At 35.6% G+C, this 13,330-nt stretch overlaps 2 protein-coding genes across 2 annotated transcripts; one reads left to right on the top strand and one right to left on the bottom strand.

Annotated features, from left to right (window-relative positions):
• The first annotated feature begins 564 nt into the window (after positions 1 to 564).
• On the top strand, positions 565 to 2,648 carry LOC133677729 (11-beta-hydroxysteroid dehydrogenase-like 4A). Its single transcript, XM_062099863.1, has 6 exons — positions 565 to 910; positions 1,121 to 1,313; positions 1,421 to 1,503; positions 1,834 to 1,965; positions 2,059 to 2,187; positions 2,270 to 2,648. The coding sequence occupies exons 1-6, from the start codon at positions 722 to 724 to the stop codon at positions 2,471 to 2,473; spliced, it is 930 nt and encodes a 309-aa protein (XP_061955847.1). The 5' UTR covers positions 565 to 721; the 3' UTR covers positions 2,474 to 2,648.
• Positions 2,649 to 6,291: 3,643 nt separating this feature from the next.
• On the bottom strand, positions 6,292 to 12,739 carry LOC133677340 (uncharacterized). The gene is made up of 9 exons (XM_062099318.1): positions 12,107 to 12,739; positions 11,226 to 11,366; positions 10,569 to 10,952; positions 9,911 to 10,015; positions 9,174 to 9,314; positions 8,519 to 8,722; positions 8,121 to 8,213; positions 7,791 to 7,902; positions 6,292 to 6,602 (listed from the first exon to the last, which is right to left on the bottom strand). The coding sequence occupies exons 1-9, from the start codon at positions 12,590 to 12,592 to the stop codon at positions 6,559 to 6,561; spliced, it is 1,710 nt and encodes a 569-aa protein (XP_061955302.1). The 5' UTR covers positions 12,593 to 12,739; the 3' UTR covers positions 6,292 to 6,558.
• Positions 12,740 to 13,330: the final 591 nt, after the last annotated feature.

Raw genomic sequence — 13,330 nt, 5'->3', positions numbered from 1 at the left:
TTTGCTGATAATCGAGCTTCGAATTTTTTTTTTTTTTATGAGGTTATTTCATTTTCATTGATTTTTTTTTTGTTATCAAATAAAATCATTGAAATCTTTTAAGAATATTTAGAAGGTATCTTTTTGTAATATTGAGAAGTGATTTTGTTTTTTATTAGTCATTGTATTTTTTATTATTACTATTTATTTTTTTATAATTATATTATTAAATTAAACAATTTTATTGAATTCATTTGAAACAATGATATAGGTTTCATATTTTTCTTGTTCTTTTAAAAACACTACCTTTATCTAAATATTTTTTTCATATCACGACAAGTTTAACCCAATATTTAGCGAAGCATGCAGCAACCATCTATATAGTATTTATCTAAATAAAAACACTATCCGCATCATTCATACATATATATTTTTTTATTATATTTATCAAACATTATATATTATGAATGGTAGCAACGTCACTTAAAAAAAAAAACAAAGAAAGATGAATAAATTTACGACCGCACATGTACTAAATTTAAATGTCTACCTAAATGAGGCTGCCAAGGCTGGTATTTTTATCGAGTTATGATTCCGAAGCCAGATCGTGCTAGCCGGCCATCACATTAATTCAGCCAACTAGATAAACCAAAACTTCAACTAATTAATTGTTTCCAAGTTCACCAAGAGAGGCATAAAAACTCTTCGATTTCCTGTCTCATTTCAATTCTCAATTCGGAACATGGCAACGACTTCGATTCACAGATTGTTGAATATAGTGTTTCCTCTTACGATAATCATTTCAATCCTAGTAATCTTACCGCCATACCTCGTGTTCAAGTTGCTAAGTTACATAAAAAGATCTATGTTCACTGAAAATGTGGCTGGAAAAGTTGTGCTCATCACTGGAGCATCTTCTGGCATTGGTGAGGTCTGTATCAGTCTCAATTTTTTCCCCTTTTTGATAGATTCGCATGTGTACTGAATTGAAAACCCCCATTGGGCTCATGATTTTCTAAGATAAATTTTAACATGACTCGAACTTTCTTTTTTTCTTCTTTTTTTCCTCGATGAGCAACATCTACTGCTATATCTGATATTGATAATATTACTATTGTATTGTATGTGGCAAAAAACAAAGGGTCTTGCATACGAGTATGCTAGACGAGGAGCTAGATTAGCCCTTGTTGCAAGAAGAGAAGACCGTCTTAGAGAAGTCGCCGATAAAGCCCATGAGCTGGGTTCACCGGAGGCTTTTGTCATCCGCGCTGATGTTGCCAAAGTTGAAGATTGCAAACGTATTGTAGATGAGGCAGTGAACCACTTCGGTCAACGTAAGTATCCAAGCAAGGAATGGTTTCTCGGTTGTAATTATCTGCCAATTATGCCTAATAATTCTTTTAAGCTGTAACATGTCATGGCTTTTTTTCTTCTTTGACAGTGGATCATTTGGTTAGTAACGCCGGGATTTTGCGGGCTGAGTTGTTCGAAAATTGCAAGCTGTCTGATTTCGCTCCTATCTTGGTAACTTCAGCATGAATAAATTTTATTACTCGGAGTCAATATTAACACAACCTTAGGGTATTTCTGTACCCAAAATCCAATAGATCCCTACATCATATAATATTCAAATGGGACTTCTCCAGAGAAAACGGCAACGAGGGAAGCAAGAAAAATCTCTTGTGAATTTTGTTTTCTATAATGAAATTCCCCCAGGGAATTTGTTTAAGTTTACAGAGAGTGTGTATGGGAGTAAGAATGCATTAATTTTTAGTTCTAAGCCTGTCCAAATGATAGTTTTTTTAAACTATTATCATAAAAATAACAACATTCAATTTCCATCCTTGTCTCTAGGATGTCAATTTCTTGGGGGCAACATATTGCGCTCGCTTTGCTATTCCAGTCCTGAGGAAAAGCAAAGGGAAGATTGTTGCGATTACATCCGTGGCAGCATGGTCACCAGCTCCAAGGGCAACCTTCTACAATGTATGCATATCCCTAGCTAGTTTATGCAATTCTAATTAATGACCAGTTTCTTATTTCCGATCACTAACGATGGATCAATTGCAATGACTTCAGGCAAGCAAGGCAGCCTTGTTAAGCTTTTTTGAGACACTCAGAGTTGAATGCGATTCCCGTATTGGTATAACAATAGTGCTTCCAGGATTGATCGAGTCAGAAATGACTGTGCCTGATTCACTGTCAAAGGTAGGTCATTAGCCAAGTAAATAACAAGAACATTCACCATTTTTAGGAAGTTCACTTCTGATTGTGATCTATATATATATAGTTTCAAGCCAAGTTTCTCCCACCGATTGAGTCAACAAGACAATGTGCCGAAGCAATTGTGCATAGCGCTTGCCGTGGCGACATGTACTTGACAGAGCCATCTTGGTCGAATGCTCTTTTTATGCTCAAGCTGCTATGTCCTGAATTATTTGACTGGTTTTATCGTTGGAATTTTATGAGTGGACCTAAGATTGATCAGCTGTAAACATTGAAAACCTGAAACAACTATCTTCTGAAAATTGATGAGCCAAGTGCACTGTGATATTTTGTATCTTATCTTTTTAAGCTCAAATAAGATTTTCCTAGCTTTCGTGGGCAATGTTAGATGCTGTTACAAGATTTTATAATAAAGTTAGAAAATTAAAGTGTTTTTCAAGAAATTATTAGTGTTGATCTCTCATTCACGTATAAGAGAATTTCATATAATCATCAAGCTTGAATTTAAAAAGTTTGTTTTTAATGTAGTTGCTAATATTAATAGCTACTGAAAACTTACCTGATCATTAACTTCATGACCCGTGCAAATTAATCAAAATACACACAAGTTGACCTAACATTTACATGAAAAGAAGGAGGGGGAGGGGGAGGGGGATCCCATCATAATGATTTAGAGCTTAGATGATAATCTCCGGCAAGTAACGAGTGAGGCAGCTGGCTAATTAATTAAATTGTGATGGGTTGAGTAAATTAATGGCCCATGATTGGCTGATTAATTAAATTGCAATACCACGTGGCAGCAACCCTTTGCATCTGGGCCACGCCAGCAAATCAAACTTAAATTCATGAAGTTACCTCGATTTTTAATCATAAGACATTGTCTCGGTTATTATTATTATTATTTTTACACAATACAGACCCTACTTAAATTAAGCCATTTTATTTGGGATTTTATCCATTGAAGTTCAATGAAGAATTTTCAAACTTTAAATGGGCATGCAGAAATTTACTTTTTAAAGTTTTAATAGATTATATTTCACTATATTAGATTTGATTCTTAATTTGATGTTGTTGTTCCACGAATGTTCTTTTCGTTTTACTATTTTCCTATTAAAGAACAAGAAGTCACAATGAAGTGAATTCGCAATTAAAGGCATTACAATAGTAGATGTTGTTAGAAAATTATAGATCAATATATTAATTTCTCAAAAGTAAATTGTTTTTAGAGAAATTATGAGATATTTTCAGTGTACGTGTCGATCTTATCAGTGGATCTCACCATTACAAAAAATCTAACTCTTCTCTTGGAATATTGTACACCAAGAGAGGTCACTATGCATTACAAAAGTAATTTCAGAAAGGTTTTTTTTTATCCTTCAGTTTTTTTTATGTTTTGACCTTTTAATTTTTTTTATTTTATCCTTTAATGTTATAGCAATTTGAGTTTGAACTTCACGGATTGTTCTGCATGCCTACAAATAAGAATCGCAAGGTTTCGAGAAAATATTTCATTGCTTGGTTGATGTTTGATTTAGAAAAATAAATTTTAATTGGATTAGGTTAGAGAAATTAAAGTTTGGGGACTGAAATTGAAGTTTGCCAAGTATCAAGCCCCTTTAATTTTTCTCCTATTAAGGACTAGATGCAGGGGTAGGTAAATTTTCAAGCAATTCTTTTTCAGTTGCTAAACTTCTGATCCTTTTAAATTTGGTTTTTTTTTTTTTGGAATTGGCTTAATGGTTTGGTTTCATTACCCGGATACAGAGATCTCGCAATATTGAAAAAACATTCTAGTACTGGGTTGATGCTCAGTTTGTTAATATAAAACTAAATTGTGTTGATTTAGAGAAATTAGAAATTCAAGGATAAAACTTGGTACTAAAACAAATATGAGGGACTAAAGTGCACAGTTAGGCTATGAATGGTTGGCGCATGTAGCAAGTGAACGAAGCTGCAGTGCTCTTGCAATGCATGTGGCTTTCTACGATGGCTGAAAGTTGTCTTCTATGGTGGCTTTAGAAGCATCTCACCATGTTCTTCAATCTCAGAAAGCGTGTGGCATTTTTTTTCCTTTATTTTTTGGTTCTATCTCAAGCCAAATTTATAAGAAGGTACTTACTTATCTTTTATTTTTCTGATTTGGATTTTTTATATATAATTATTCATACGTAACAGGTTCTATCCATGGAGCTGCTCCAAAAATATCCTCTTCTCATATTGTTCTTTTCAATAGCAGTTTGAGAAGGCATTTATAGGACTTTAATCAGCAAAACCAGGTTAAATTCCTGATTCCAACCCTTCTTTTTCAAGCAATCTATCAGGTATGCAAAGCAAAGGGAAACGAGGGGGGTTTTTTGTGCAGGAACATTTGATTCTGAAGGTTCTACCGAGTTGCAAGAGCTGGCAAAGCCGGTTTGATCACAGTTCAAGGCAAGATCTCAGCGGTACTTTGAACTGTCCAGCACCTTGTAGAGCTTACATGATTATGTGGTTGAGCTCTTTCAGCAATTTCTCAATTCTAGCTATCAAATTCGGATAGGCGCTGATATTACCTTGAAAGAAAAGGGGGGAAAAAAGAAAACTTCGAGCCATCTGGGCATGGCTCAGACGGCTGAGCGTGCACAGTCAATTTTCGCCTTGGTCTGTCTGCAAATTTTCAACTGTAGAGCCTTTTTCCCTCACTAAGATTGATTTGGTACACGAAACAACACATTCATAGCATTCCATCATTCATAAAATATTCTCACGCTATCTCTGTTTACTAGCTGATTTCACGGCCATTCAAAACACTGTTTGCTACAGCCAAGAGGACCCGAGATTTCTTACACTGTGAATTACTTGTATAAAAAGCAAAAATTGACAGTTATGATTATGAAGGCAAGCTACACTGGCAGTGTCATCCGAGAGCGAACCGACTGAGATCATCTTCTTCGCAAGTAAGTTAGAGGTAAAAGAGATCCAGCTCCTTATGGCATAAAAAACCATATATTTACTTCTAGTTTTCTATACCAAAAAACTCCATCACTAAACTGACTTAGCTATAGGAGGGTTTCCTAAACAAACAAGGAACTCTGTTTTGCAGGTTAGTGACACTGTGACACAACATGAACAACCCAATCCATCAGTAGCCATGGAAAAGACCAACAAATCCATTGAAGTTTTTCTTTTTTTTGTTCTTTTGACTTCATCAGGTGCCGTATCTATTTATCACCTTATTCTTCCCGGTTCCCAGAGCAAGCAGAAAAGCTGTTTCAACTGGCCCCATCTAGCTACTCCTCGTGAGTTGTGATAATCCCAAGTTTTGCATGTGCAAACTGCAAGATGATCGTAGGTCCTCAAGCTCCCGCAACATAAGATACTGATGAACAGGAGAGAGAAGTTGATGGCCATCCATTTCAGGTCGGTGGTCATGTAATTTTTAACAATTAGCGAATACCTTTTTTTTGGTGAAATCGAATGTTATAATTAACAGCGATAGTCAGTGATATGAAACCCTAATCGAGCTCATATTTTAGCATGCCAACAAAATTGCAGCCTAGGGTTTTAGAACATCCGAAATTCAGAATCAACAATGAATCTCCTTTTAACATGCACTCCATCTGGATTTGTTATCTACCATTCACGAATGAAAATTACAACGCTTGGCTAATCAACATTAGTTTATTTTTTATGTGATTGAGCGAAAAATCATAAGCTATAACAATACCAATACCAAACAATCTCCTAGAGGTCATCAATTGTAGCGACGCTAATAATAACTTGATGTTTAAAATGGAAGGAGAAGAGTGAAATGCACACTTTGAAGACAATCATGAAATCCCTAAGAAAAAATACTCCACATTTGTGCATTACGAAAAACATTCCGCAGTATTCTGGCTGACCCAGAACAAATTTGAAGATATGCTTTCTTGGCTTTTTTTTCAGAAAGTTCCACTTTTTAATCCGAGGACTGATACTCCTGTTCATCAAATAAGACGCTCTGTGCCGGGAAATGACTGAATATTATAACCAACTGGGCAATAGGGGAAACTTCAAAGTTTAATAAAGAAAATCTTGATGGTGAGAGCAAAGGTAGGGGGCAGCAACGGAAAAATTCACAAGATTGTGAACCTAAATCAACAAAATTACAGTAAAATTTCCTTTCAAAAAATATTACAATGAGATTAGAGCATAGACAGTGCATTCTCTGCTCCAACCTTACCGGATAAATGTCCACTCCAAAGGATCAAAGTACACAGGGTTGATTCTCAGCTGTCTCTATATACTACCATTTGATATATCATTAAAACTGAAAGAACACCAGAAAGCTTCCTTCTGAAAACACCCTTGATTGCACCACACAATCATCCATCATTAATCACCTTGTAGGCAGTAAAGTTGTCTGACATTTCCTGAAGCTGTAACATCATAGGAAAGGCCAATGACAACCCAGTTAATATTTTTGAGCTTCTCATAGAAAATCTACGATAATGTATAGCATGAGTTCTGGATGCACAGTTTCACATTAGATAACAGACAGTAACAAATGCAGAGTTGCAAGGGGTAACATTAACACGATATTGATATATGGTTTATACTCTTATAATAGATGACGCAGGTATAGATAAGTATTGTTAGGTTGGGGATCACCACTTCCCCGCCAAGCTCTCTCCATGACAAGAGAGTTCTAGCTTCAATTTGTCACGTTAGAATCTTATCTTATACCCTCAGACAGTAAGATATTCCATTCATTGCACATGCTTTCTTTTTTAAAAGAAAAAAATCTCTAATGCTACCTTCTTTCCTAGAACGGTGAGTCTTTTGTAAAATCAAATACTTTACTCATACCTTTATAGCCCGCCTTCTAAATAACATAATCTGACCTAATAAAACTCATGCATATTCTAGAATGAAGAATTGATGGAGAAAGGGTATTACTATCTACCACTTATTCCCTATAACAGGAAGAATTTACCTATCTAAAGCCCCACAAATTGTCCTACCAATATGTTCCCAGCATGTGTAAATTTCCTCCGCCAATTTGCAGGCAGGCAACACACACTGGGTTGAAACAAATGTTATAGAGATTCAATGAATGGCAATTATGACTTGAAGGGCTGAGATTGCTATAACGAGCTGAATTGCAATTCAAGTAATCAGTGGGAAATTTAACCAATAAAAATGATTCAAAAGGAGGATACATGATCACAGCAAACATATTTCCTCAAACAAATAAACCATGCAAGCTATAACCATGGATCCTAAAAATAAAGCACTAGTGTATTTATTTTTTATATTCAGTATCAATACACAGATACATAGATCATTAAAATATCCATGCCTTGATATTACAGACACTTTTAACATAGATATGTAAAAATCATGTACATGAATAAAGTTAAATGCAGGAAACAAGATGCTTACATGCTTGTGCACACCCATGCACCCAACATTAGTGTGTGTCAGTCTATTCCTATATATCAATTTTGATTCTGAAGGTTTATAATGGTTGAATCAAACATCTACATTCAATCACAAACATATACATTTCTAGCATTTTACAATATTAATGAAGAAATAAAAAGAATTAAAGTGATGATTACTACCATATAGCCAGTCTTTAAATAATAGGTGGAGTGCACTTGACAATTCCCGCTTCTGATTTTCTTCAAGAGGAACTTCCCTCAATAATTGCTTTATCTCTCCCAGATTCTTTTGCTGGAAAAGAAAAGGAGGCATTACACTAAATCAAACACCAAAACCTAGCAGTTATTGTACATTGGAAAGAGGCAACAAAGGCAGAATCCAGGCTCATGAACTATATGCAGCACAGCCAAAATACAATTCCTATCATCTTATTATAAATGTTTCTCCAGAAGAATAAAAGAAAAGAAAGATCATCCTGTTGTAATCAGTTTGAACGCTAGAGCACATACATTTCTCTGCTGAGATGCCATATAAGCCTCGGGTAATTGAAACGGGTTATCTTTTGTTGGCCCTGGGGATTCACCTCCAAACCAGTTTGGAATCTGTCAATCAAGTGGGGGAAAAAAGCACATGAACTTTTTTGCAAGTAAAATTAACTCAAAAAAAAAACCACGAAATTCCATGTGATGGGTACTTAAAGAGGAAGAGACAAAAAAGAAAGAAAAAGGAGAGAAAACGCAAAATGATAATTTCAAATAATCTGGACATGAAACTTCACATACATGCAACAGATCAAATTAAAACTGCAAAATTCAACTGAAAATAAATAATGATATCAACAAGGAAATTAAAACAAACTACCAAATGGAACATTTCAATAATTAACACGGGAATGTATTATTCATACCAGAAAATTGGTAAATTGGTCAGGGTCCAGTCGTGCAGCTGATTCAGCTTGAACATCAGAGACACCAGCAGAATGGGACAATGAATCATGGGGATCAACCACTCCCAAGGCTAAAGTTTCATCCCATCTGTTGATATTTGCATCTATGCCTACGTCAGCCATGTGCTCCTCCAACTCTGAATAAAAGGTATTGTATGGTGCCACCTGATTAAAATTTAACAGAAAGCCAAAGTTAATCTTCATTAGCACTTGAAAAATAAAAGGGAGAAAGGATGTTCAATTATAGCCAATGAACTGCCTACAGGATTCAAAGGTACAGAGGTTTCATTTTTTTTACTTAATTAACAAATCACATCATTGTGATATACATGTTTTTTGAGAGTGAGGTTAAAGAGTTCAGCAAGGCCTTTCACAGGCCCACATCTAGCCATGACCAATACTATGAAATATAAGCATAAAGCTCCAAAACTTTAAAAAAAAAATTGAGGTTCAATTATTAGTAAGTTTTCTTTATGTTCAAAACCATACATGAAAGGTAAGTGGACACTTATATCACCATGAGAATTCTCTGCTCTGCAAGTCCTTAATTTATAATGTAGAATAATATAATGGCCATGACAGCTAACAGTTTACTGCACAAAACAGTCAAGCTCACCTGTAACTTATGGTTATCACCGACCATTAATGGTCGTTGATTTACCCCAAGAAAGAACACACACTCACGACAATTGGCAATGCAGACTCGTTTTGCTGCTGTAATAACATGAACTCGCTCACAATGTTCAATCCTCACAGCCTGTAAAAGACATCAAAAGGACATGCATGCCATTATTTTTCATCCAGAAAAACCCATAACACATGAGTTGATGATTAAATAACAGGAAAATCATTAGTAGGCTGACAGAGAAAGGGGCATCAATTTATGGGGAGCAAAACAAAAATTCACGACAAAGCATATATGTTTCCAGCAGAAAAGGCACACGCTGCAGGACTAATCACTCAGCAAAAGTAACAACTACTATGAAAAAATATAGCAGATGAAGGAATGTGGAAACGTACCCTCTCCATACAGAGAGTTGGCAACCATAGATTCCTCAGTAGATGTTCTTCACACAAATATCAAGTGGTATGTCCACACAGGAAGAATTAATAGATGCACTACAGATGCTAATGTAATATATGATAATGCCATATGCACTTGCATATACACTTGTAGACAGCAATGTGGTGAAAAATCAAATTATAAAAATTTAAACCATTCAATTTCTTGTAAGTTAAAGGAGGTGCACTTGGTAACTAAAAAAACTACAACTCAAGAAAGGTTTCCAGCTGGTCCGAACACTAGGTACTGAAACAGTCAATACTCAACAAAAATCAAACATTTGTTACTACCTTGCCAACAGCTCCAAGAACTATAGTGGAATCAGAGCATCCATAAATGGTAGCATATCTCAAAGGTGCTAAGATGTAAAGGATGGAATCATGACAATTCAGGACCTGCAACCACACAACAGTGTCAAAATGGCCAAAAAACAATACAAACTTGAAGCAGAAAAATTTATAACTATGCTGCATGGACAAAGCAAGCAAAGAAAAGTTCACCAAAACAATGGTCAAAAAAAGGCAAGGGCTCTTTTCTCTTCATGAGGTAGCTCACATGATAGATAATAACAAATTGGCATGGTGCAGACTGGTCCAGACAACACATAAATGTCAGAGAAAGCCAGGCGTATCCATGACCAAAGTTCATAACCAAATTTCTAAAGTCGGATCCCATCAGCATTGCAAGCTGATATAAGTTTAAATGTGATTTACACGTTAACAAAATTAAGGATTAAGCCTGCCATGCATTTTAAGAAGAAGAAAAAAACACGCTTTTAAGTCAAGCAGAACGATATTGAACTAAGCACAAAAATCTGCCAGATATCATTAAATAATCGCTATTAGAAGCGATAATTTCAAAATAGGAAATCATAAATTCACATAATGCTACCTAGTTATTTTTAAGAAACACAGACACAGAAAGATGAATATTCATTTCGATGCTAACCTTTACAGAAGAAGAACCTTTAAGATCCGATGCTTGCTTTACAAATGATGACTTAGAGATCCCCTCAATAAAACATGAACCCCTAGCACTAGGCGAGGTCTTGATTGAACTTGTACAGGCATCAGCCATGGCAACATCAGGATCAGATGAATTGGCTGGTCCATTTTCTTTTGCAGAAATTCTTTCAGTAATATGCTCCAAAGCAGATGCAATATTCTGTGAAATCCAATCAAGGACTTGTGTGGCAGGAACAGGAACGGCAGGCATGTCAGGATCAGAATTGGCAAAAAATGGAGCAGCTTGGCTTAAGGTGACTACTTCAGATCCCTTGTCACCAAATTGAATCAGAAATCCAAGGTGCTCAAATCCTTCCATAGAAAAAACCTAATACAGTGTAGTTAAACTAGCAAATTAATACCATGATGAAAAAGAAACCAACAAGCAGAAAATAAGTTATGAAGTCACCAAAAGATCCAATCATTAATATGCGTCAATAAAACTCCACAAGTTAAAAGCCTTAGAACATTTTTAAAATCATATTTATTCTGGAAATATACTCTCATGAGCAGAAAGTTATAATTCCTAAAGCATGCGTGCATAAAAGAAAACTTTTCTGTGTTAACCTAACCAAATGTAGAGACAACTGAATTGACAAACCAGAGACTCTTCTCCTTCTCCTTCCACGGACTCTGCCAAAAGAGAGAGAATGTTAGCCATGTGTTTTTGTAGGTAGGACAACTGATGAGCCTCTTCATCTGCCTGCGATGGCATAAACCGGCGGCTGTTGCTACGCACAAGCTGCAATCAAAGGAACGCTAGCTAAAAATCAACATGAACACATTACAATCAAATTTTCCAAAAATACCAAACAACAAACCACAAAACGTTAAAATGAGTTTTAAACTACATTATGTACATGCAAACACAACAAACAAAACAAAACATAATCCCTATAACATCTGTCAAATTGGTATTGTTTGCAGCATTCTAAGCATTGAAGGCATTAGCCAAAGCTGATGAATCCAAGATTGAAGACAAGCGTTTAGTGTCAACGCTGTGTAAACTCCAGTTAGCTCACCATAAAAAGCGAATACCAGGAGCATCAGCTAGCCAGAACTATAGTTCTACAGAATGAAGCTGCGCACCAGATAATTTGCCAAAACCTATCATCCAATCTCCCAAACCAGAAATTCAGAAAACAAAATCATTATCTTAAAACCCCGAGAAAAATTATCCAGAAATGGAATCATAAGCGTATTCATAGCCCGTTGAAATAACCCAGAACATAAAACAAAGAAAAAGAGCGCGCATTTTCTTGATTGCGATGATCATTATGATATGAAACGCATTTAACTGTTTCCTAAATGTTATCACATTGTATGATCATCAACCTAATCAACGATGAAATAAAAGATTTCCAACAAATTAATCACAGACAAAACATTTACAATCCCAATTAACATCATCACCATAAAAAAAAACACCAGCATTTATACAACTGGCCAAGTTAATCCCTCTAATTACGAAGAAAGAAATACCTGAAGCGGCGATAGAGCCGATAAGTAGCCATCGAAAGCTGAGGTCGACGGCCAAACATCAGCAACAGCAGCAGCATCTTTATGCGTTCTCGGCAACAACTTCTTGTAAGACTGGATGTATAGAAACAAAATCAGATCACGCAAATCGGCACCAGCTGAATCAACCTCATCGGGCGGAGCTTTCACGAGCGGGTCGGACTCGGAATTCAGGACCGACGCGAGCGTGTCGAGGATCAGCCTCGCGTGGTCGGCGGGGATCTGGAGAGAGTCAGCGAGTAAGGATGAGTTGACTCGGTTGTGAGGAGCGAGTTTTTGTTTGAGTTGTGTTAGGATTTGTGTCGTGTCAGGGAAGATTAGTTTGGGGATTGGTAAGAGTCCGTGCTCGAATGGCTCCCGTCGTGGGTGGATTAGGGAGCTTGAATTCGGGTTTGGAGTTGGAGCCGGGTCTGGACTCGGGTCGGTTGTGGACGTTGTCTCTGTTGTCATGGTTTTTCAGAGGGAGAGAGATTAGTTATTTTGTGTTTTAGAGATCTTGGAGAAATGATTAACGGTGGTTTTGTGAGACAAAGAAGGAGAGTGAGGGTTGCGGTTCAGTGTGGGTGTATACATGGGGAATAATTACGTGCCGTGAGGTGATTAGAAGGTTTGACACAGAAGGCAATCAGATTATGACATGTTTAGATGTTTTTATGGGAGCACGTGGAATGAGGTTTTCTATGGGATCCGCTTTCTATTTTTGTGATTAACTAAATCATTGACCGAAAAAAGAAAAATATTAATCCATGTTATCTACAAGTCAGTTAAAGTTTTTTTTAATATAAAAAAATATTTCAATATTAATTTTATTTTTTTAATAAAAAATAAATTATATGTGACTTCTTTTAATATAATTTGATTGACTTAGTTTTAAAAACAACCAATATAATCTATAAAAATATAGTTTGATTTTAAAAAAATTCAATATAATATCTTTTTTTAATATTAAAATAACAACATATTAAATTGACTTTGGTCAATCCGGGTTAACATGTTAAATCTGAAACCTCGGTTATGAGACTATGATTATAGAAAGCAAATCAAAACAAATTATAAAATTTAATTCTCAATTAATTCAATGTTGAATGATGAAATTGGAAAAAATATCAATTAAAAAATAAACAAAAAAACAACCTTAATTAACTTGTTAAACTCATAACCTGGATCATAAGACTGATATAATCTCAT

This window comes from Populus nigra, chromosome 17 (assembly GCF_951802175.1).
Source record: "Populus nigra chromosome 17, ddPopNigr1.1, whole genome shotgun sequence".
Lineage (NCBI taxonomy): Eukaryota > Viridiplantae > Streptophyta > Magnoliopsida > Malpighiales > Salicaceae > Populus > Populus nigra.
This window is presented reverse-complemented; position numbering and strand designations above follow the sequence as displayed.

What these genes read in the sequence shown, in the direction of transcription:
- LOC133677340 (XM_062099318.1), bottom strand. Translation starts at nt 12,592, where the DNA reads ATGACAACAGAGACAACGTCCACAACCGACCCGAGTCCAGACCCGGCT. An exon ending in AAGGTTCTTCTTCTGTAAAG is followed by an intron (nt 10,016 to 10,568) that starts GTTAGCATCGAA and finishes GTGTGGTTGCAG; the next exon opens with GTCCTGAATTGTCATGATTC. An exon ending in TTCTTGGAGCTGTTGGCAAG is followed by an intron (nt 9,315 to 9,910) that starts GTAGTAACAAAT and finishes TGTCTTTTACAG; the next exon opens with GCTGTGAGGATTGAACATTG.
- LOC133677729 (XM_062099863.1), top strand. Translation starts at nt 722, where the DNA reads ATGGCAACGACTTCGATTCACAGATTGTTGAATATAGTGTTTCCTCTT. An exon ending in CATCTTCTGGCATTGGTGAG is followed by an intron (nt 911 to 1,120) that starts GTCTGTATCAGT and finishes CAAAAAACAAAG; the next exon opens with GGTCTTGCATACGAGTATGC. An exon ending in CAAGGGCAACCTTCTACAAT is followed by an intron (nt 1,966 to 2,058) that starts GTATGCATATCC and finishes CAATGACTTCAG; the next exon opens with GCAAGCAAGGCAGCCTTGTT.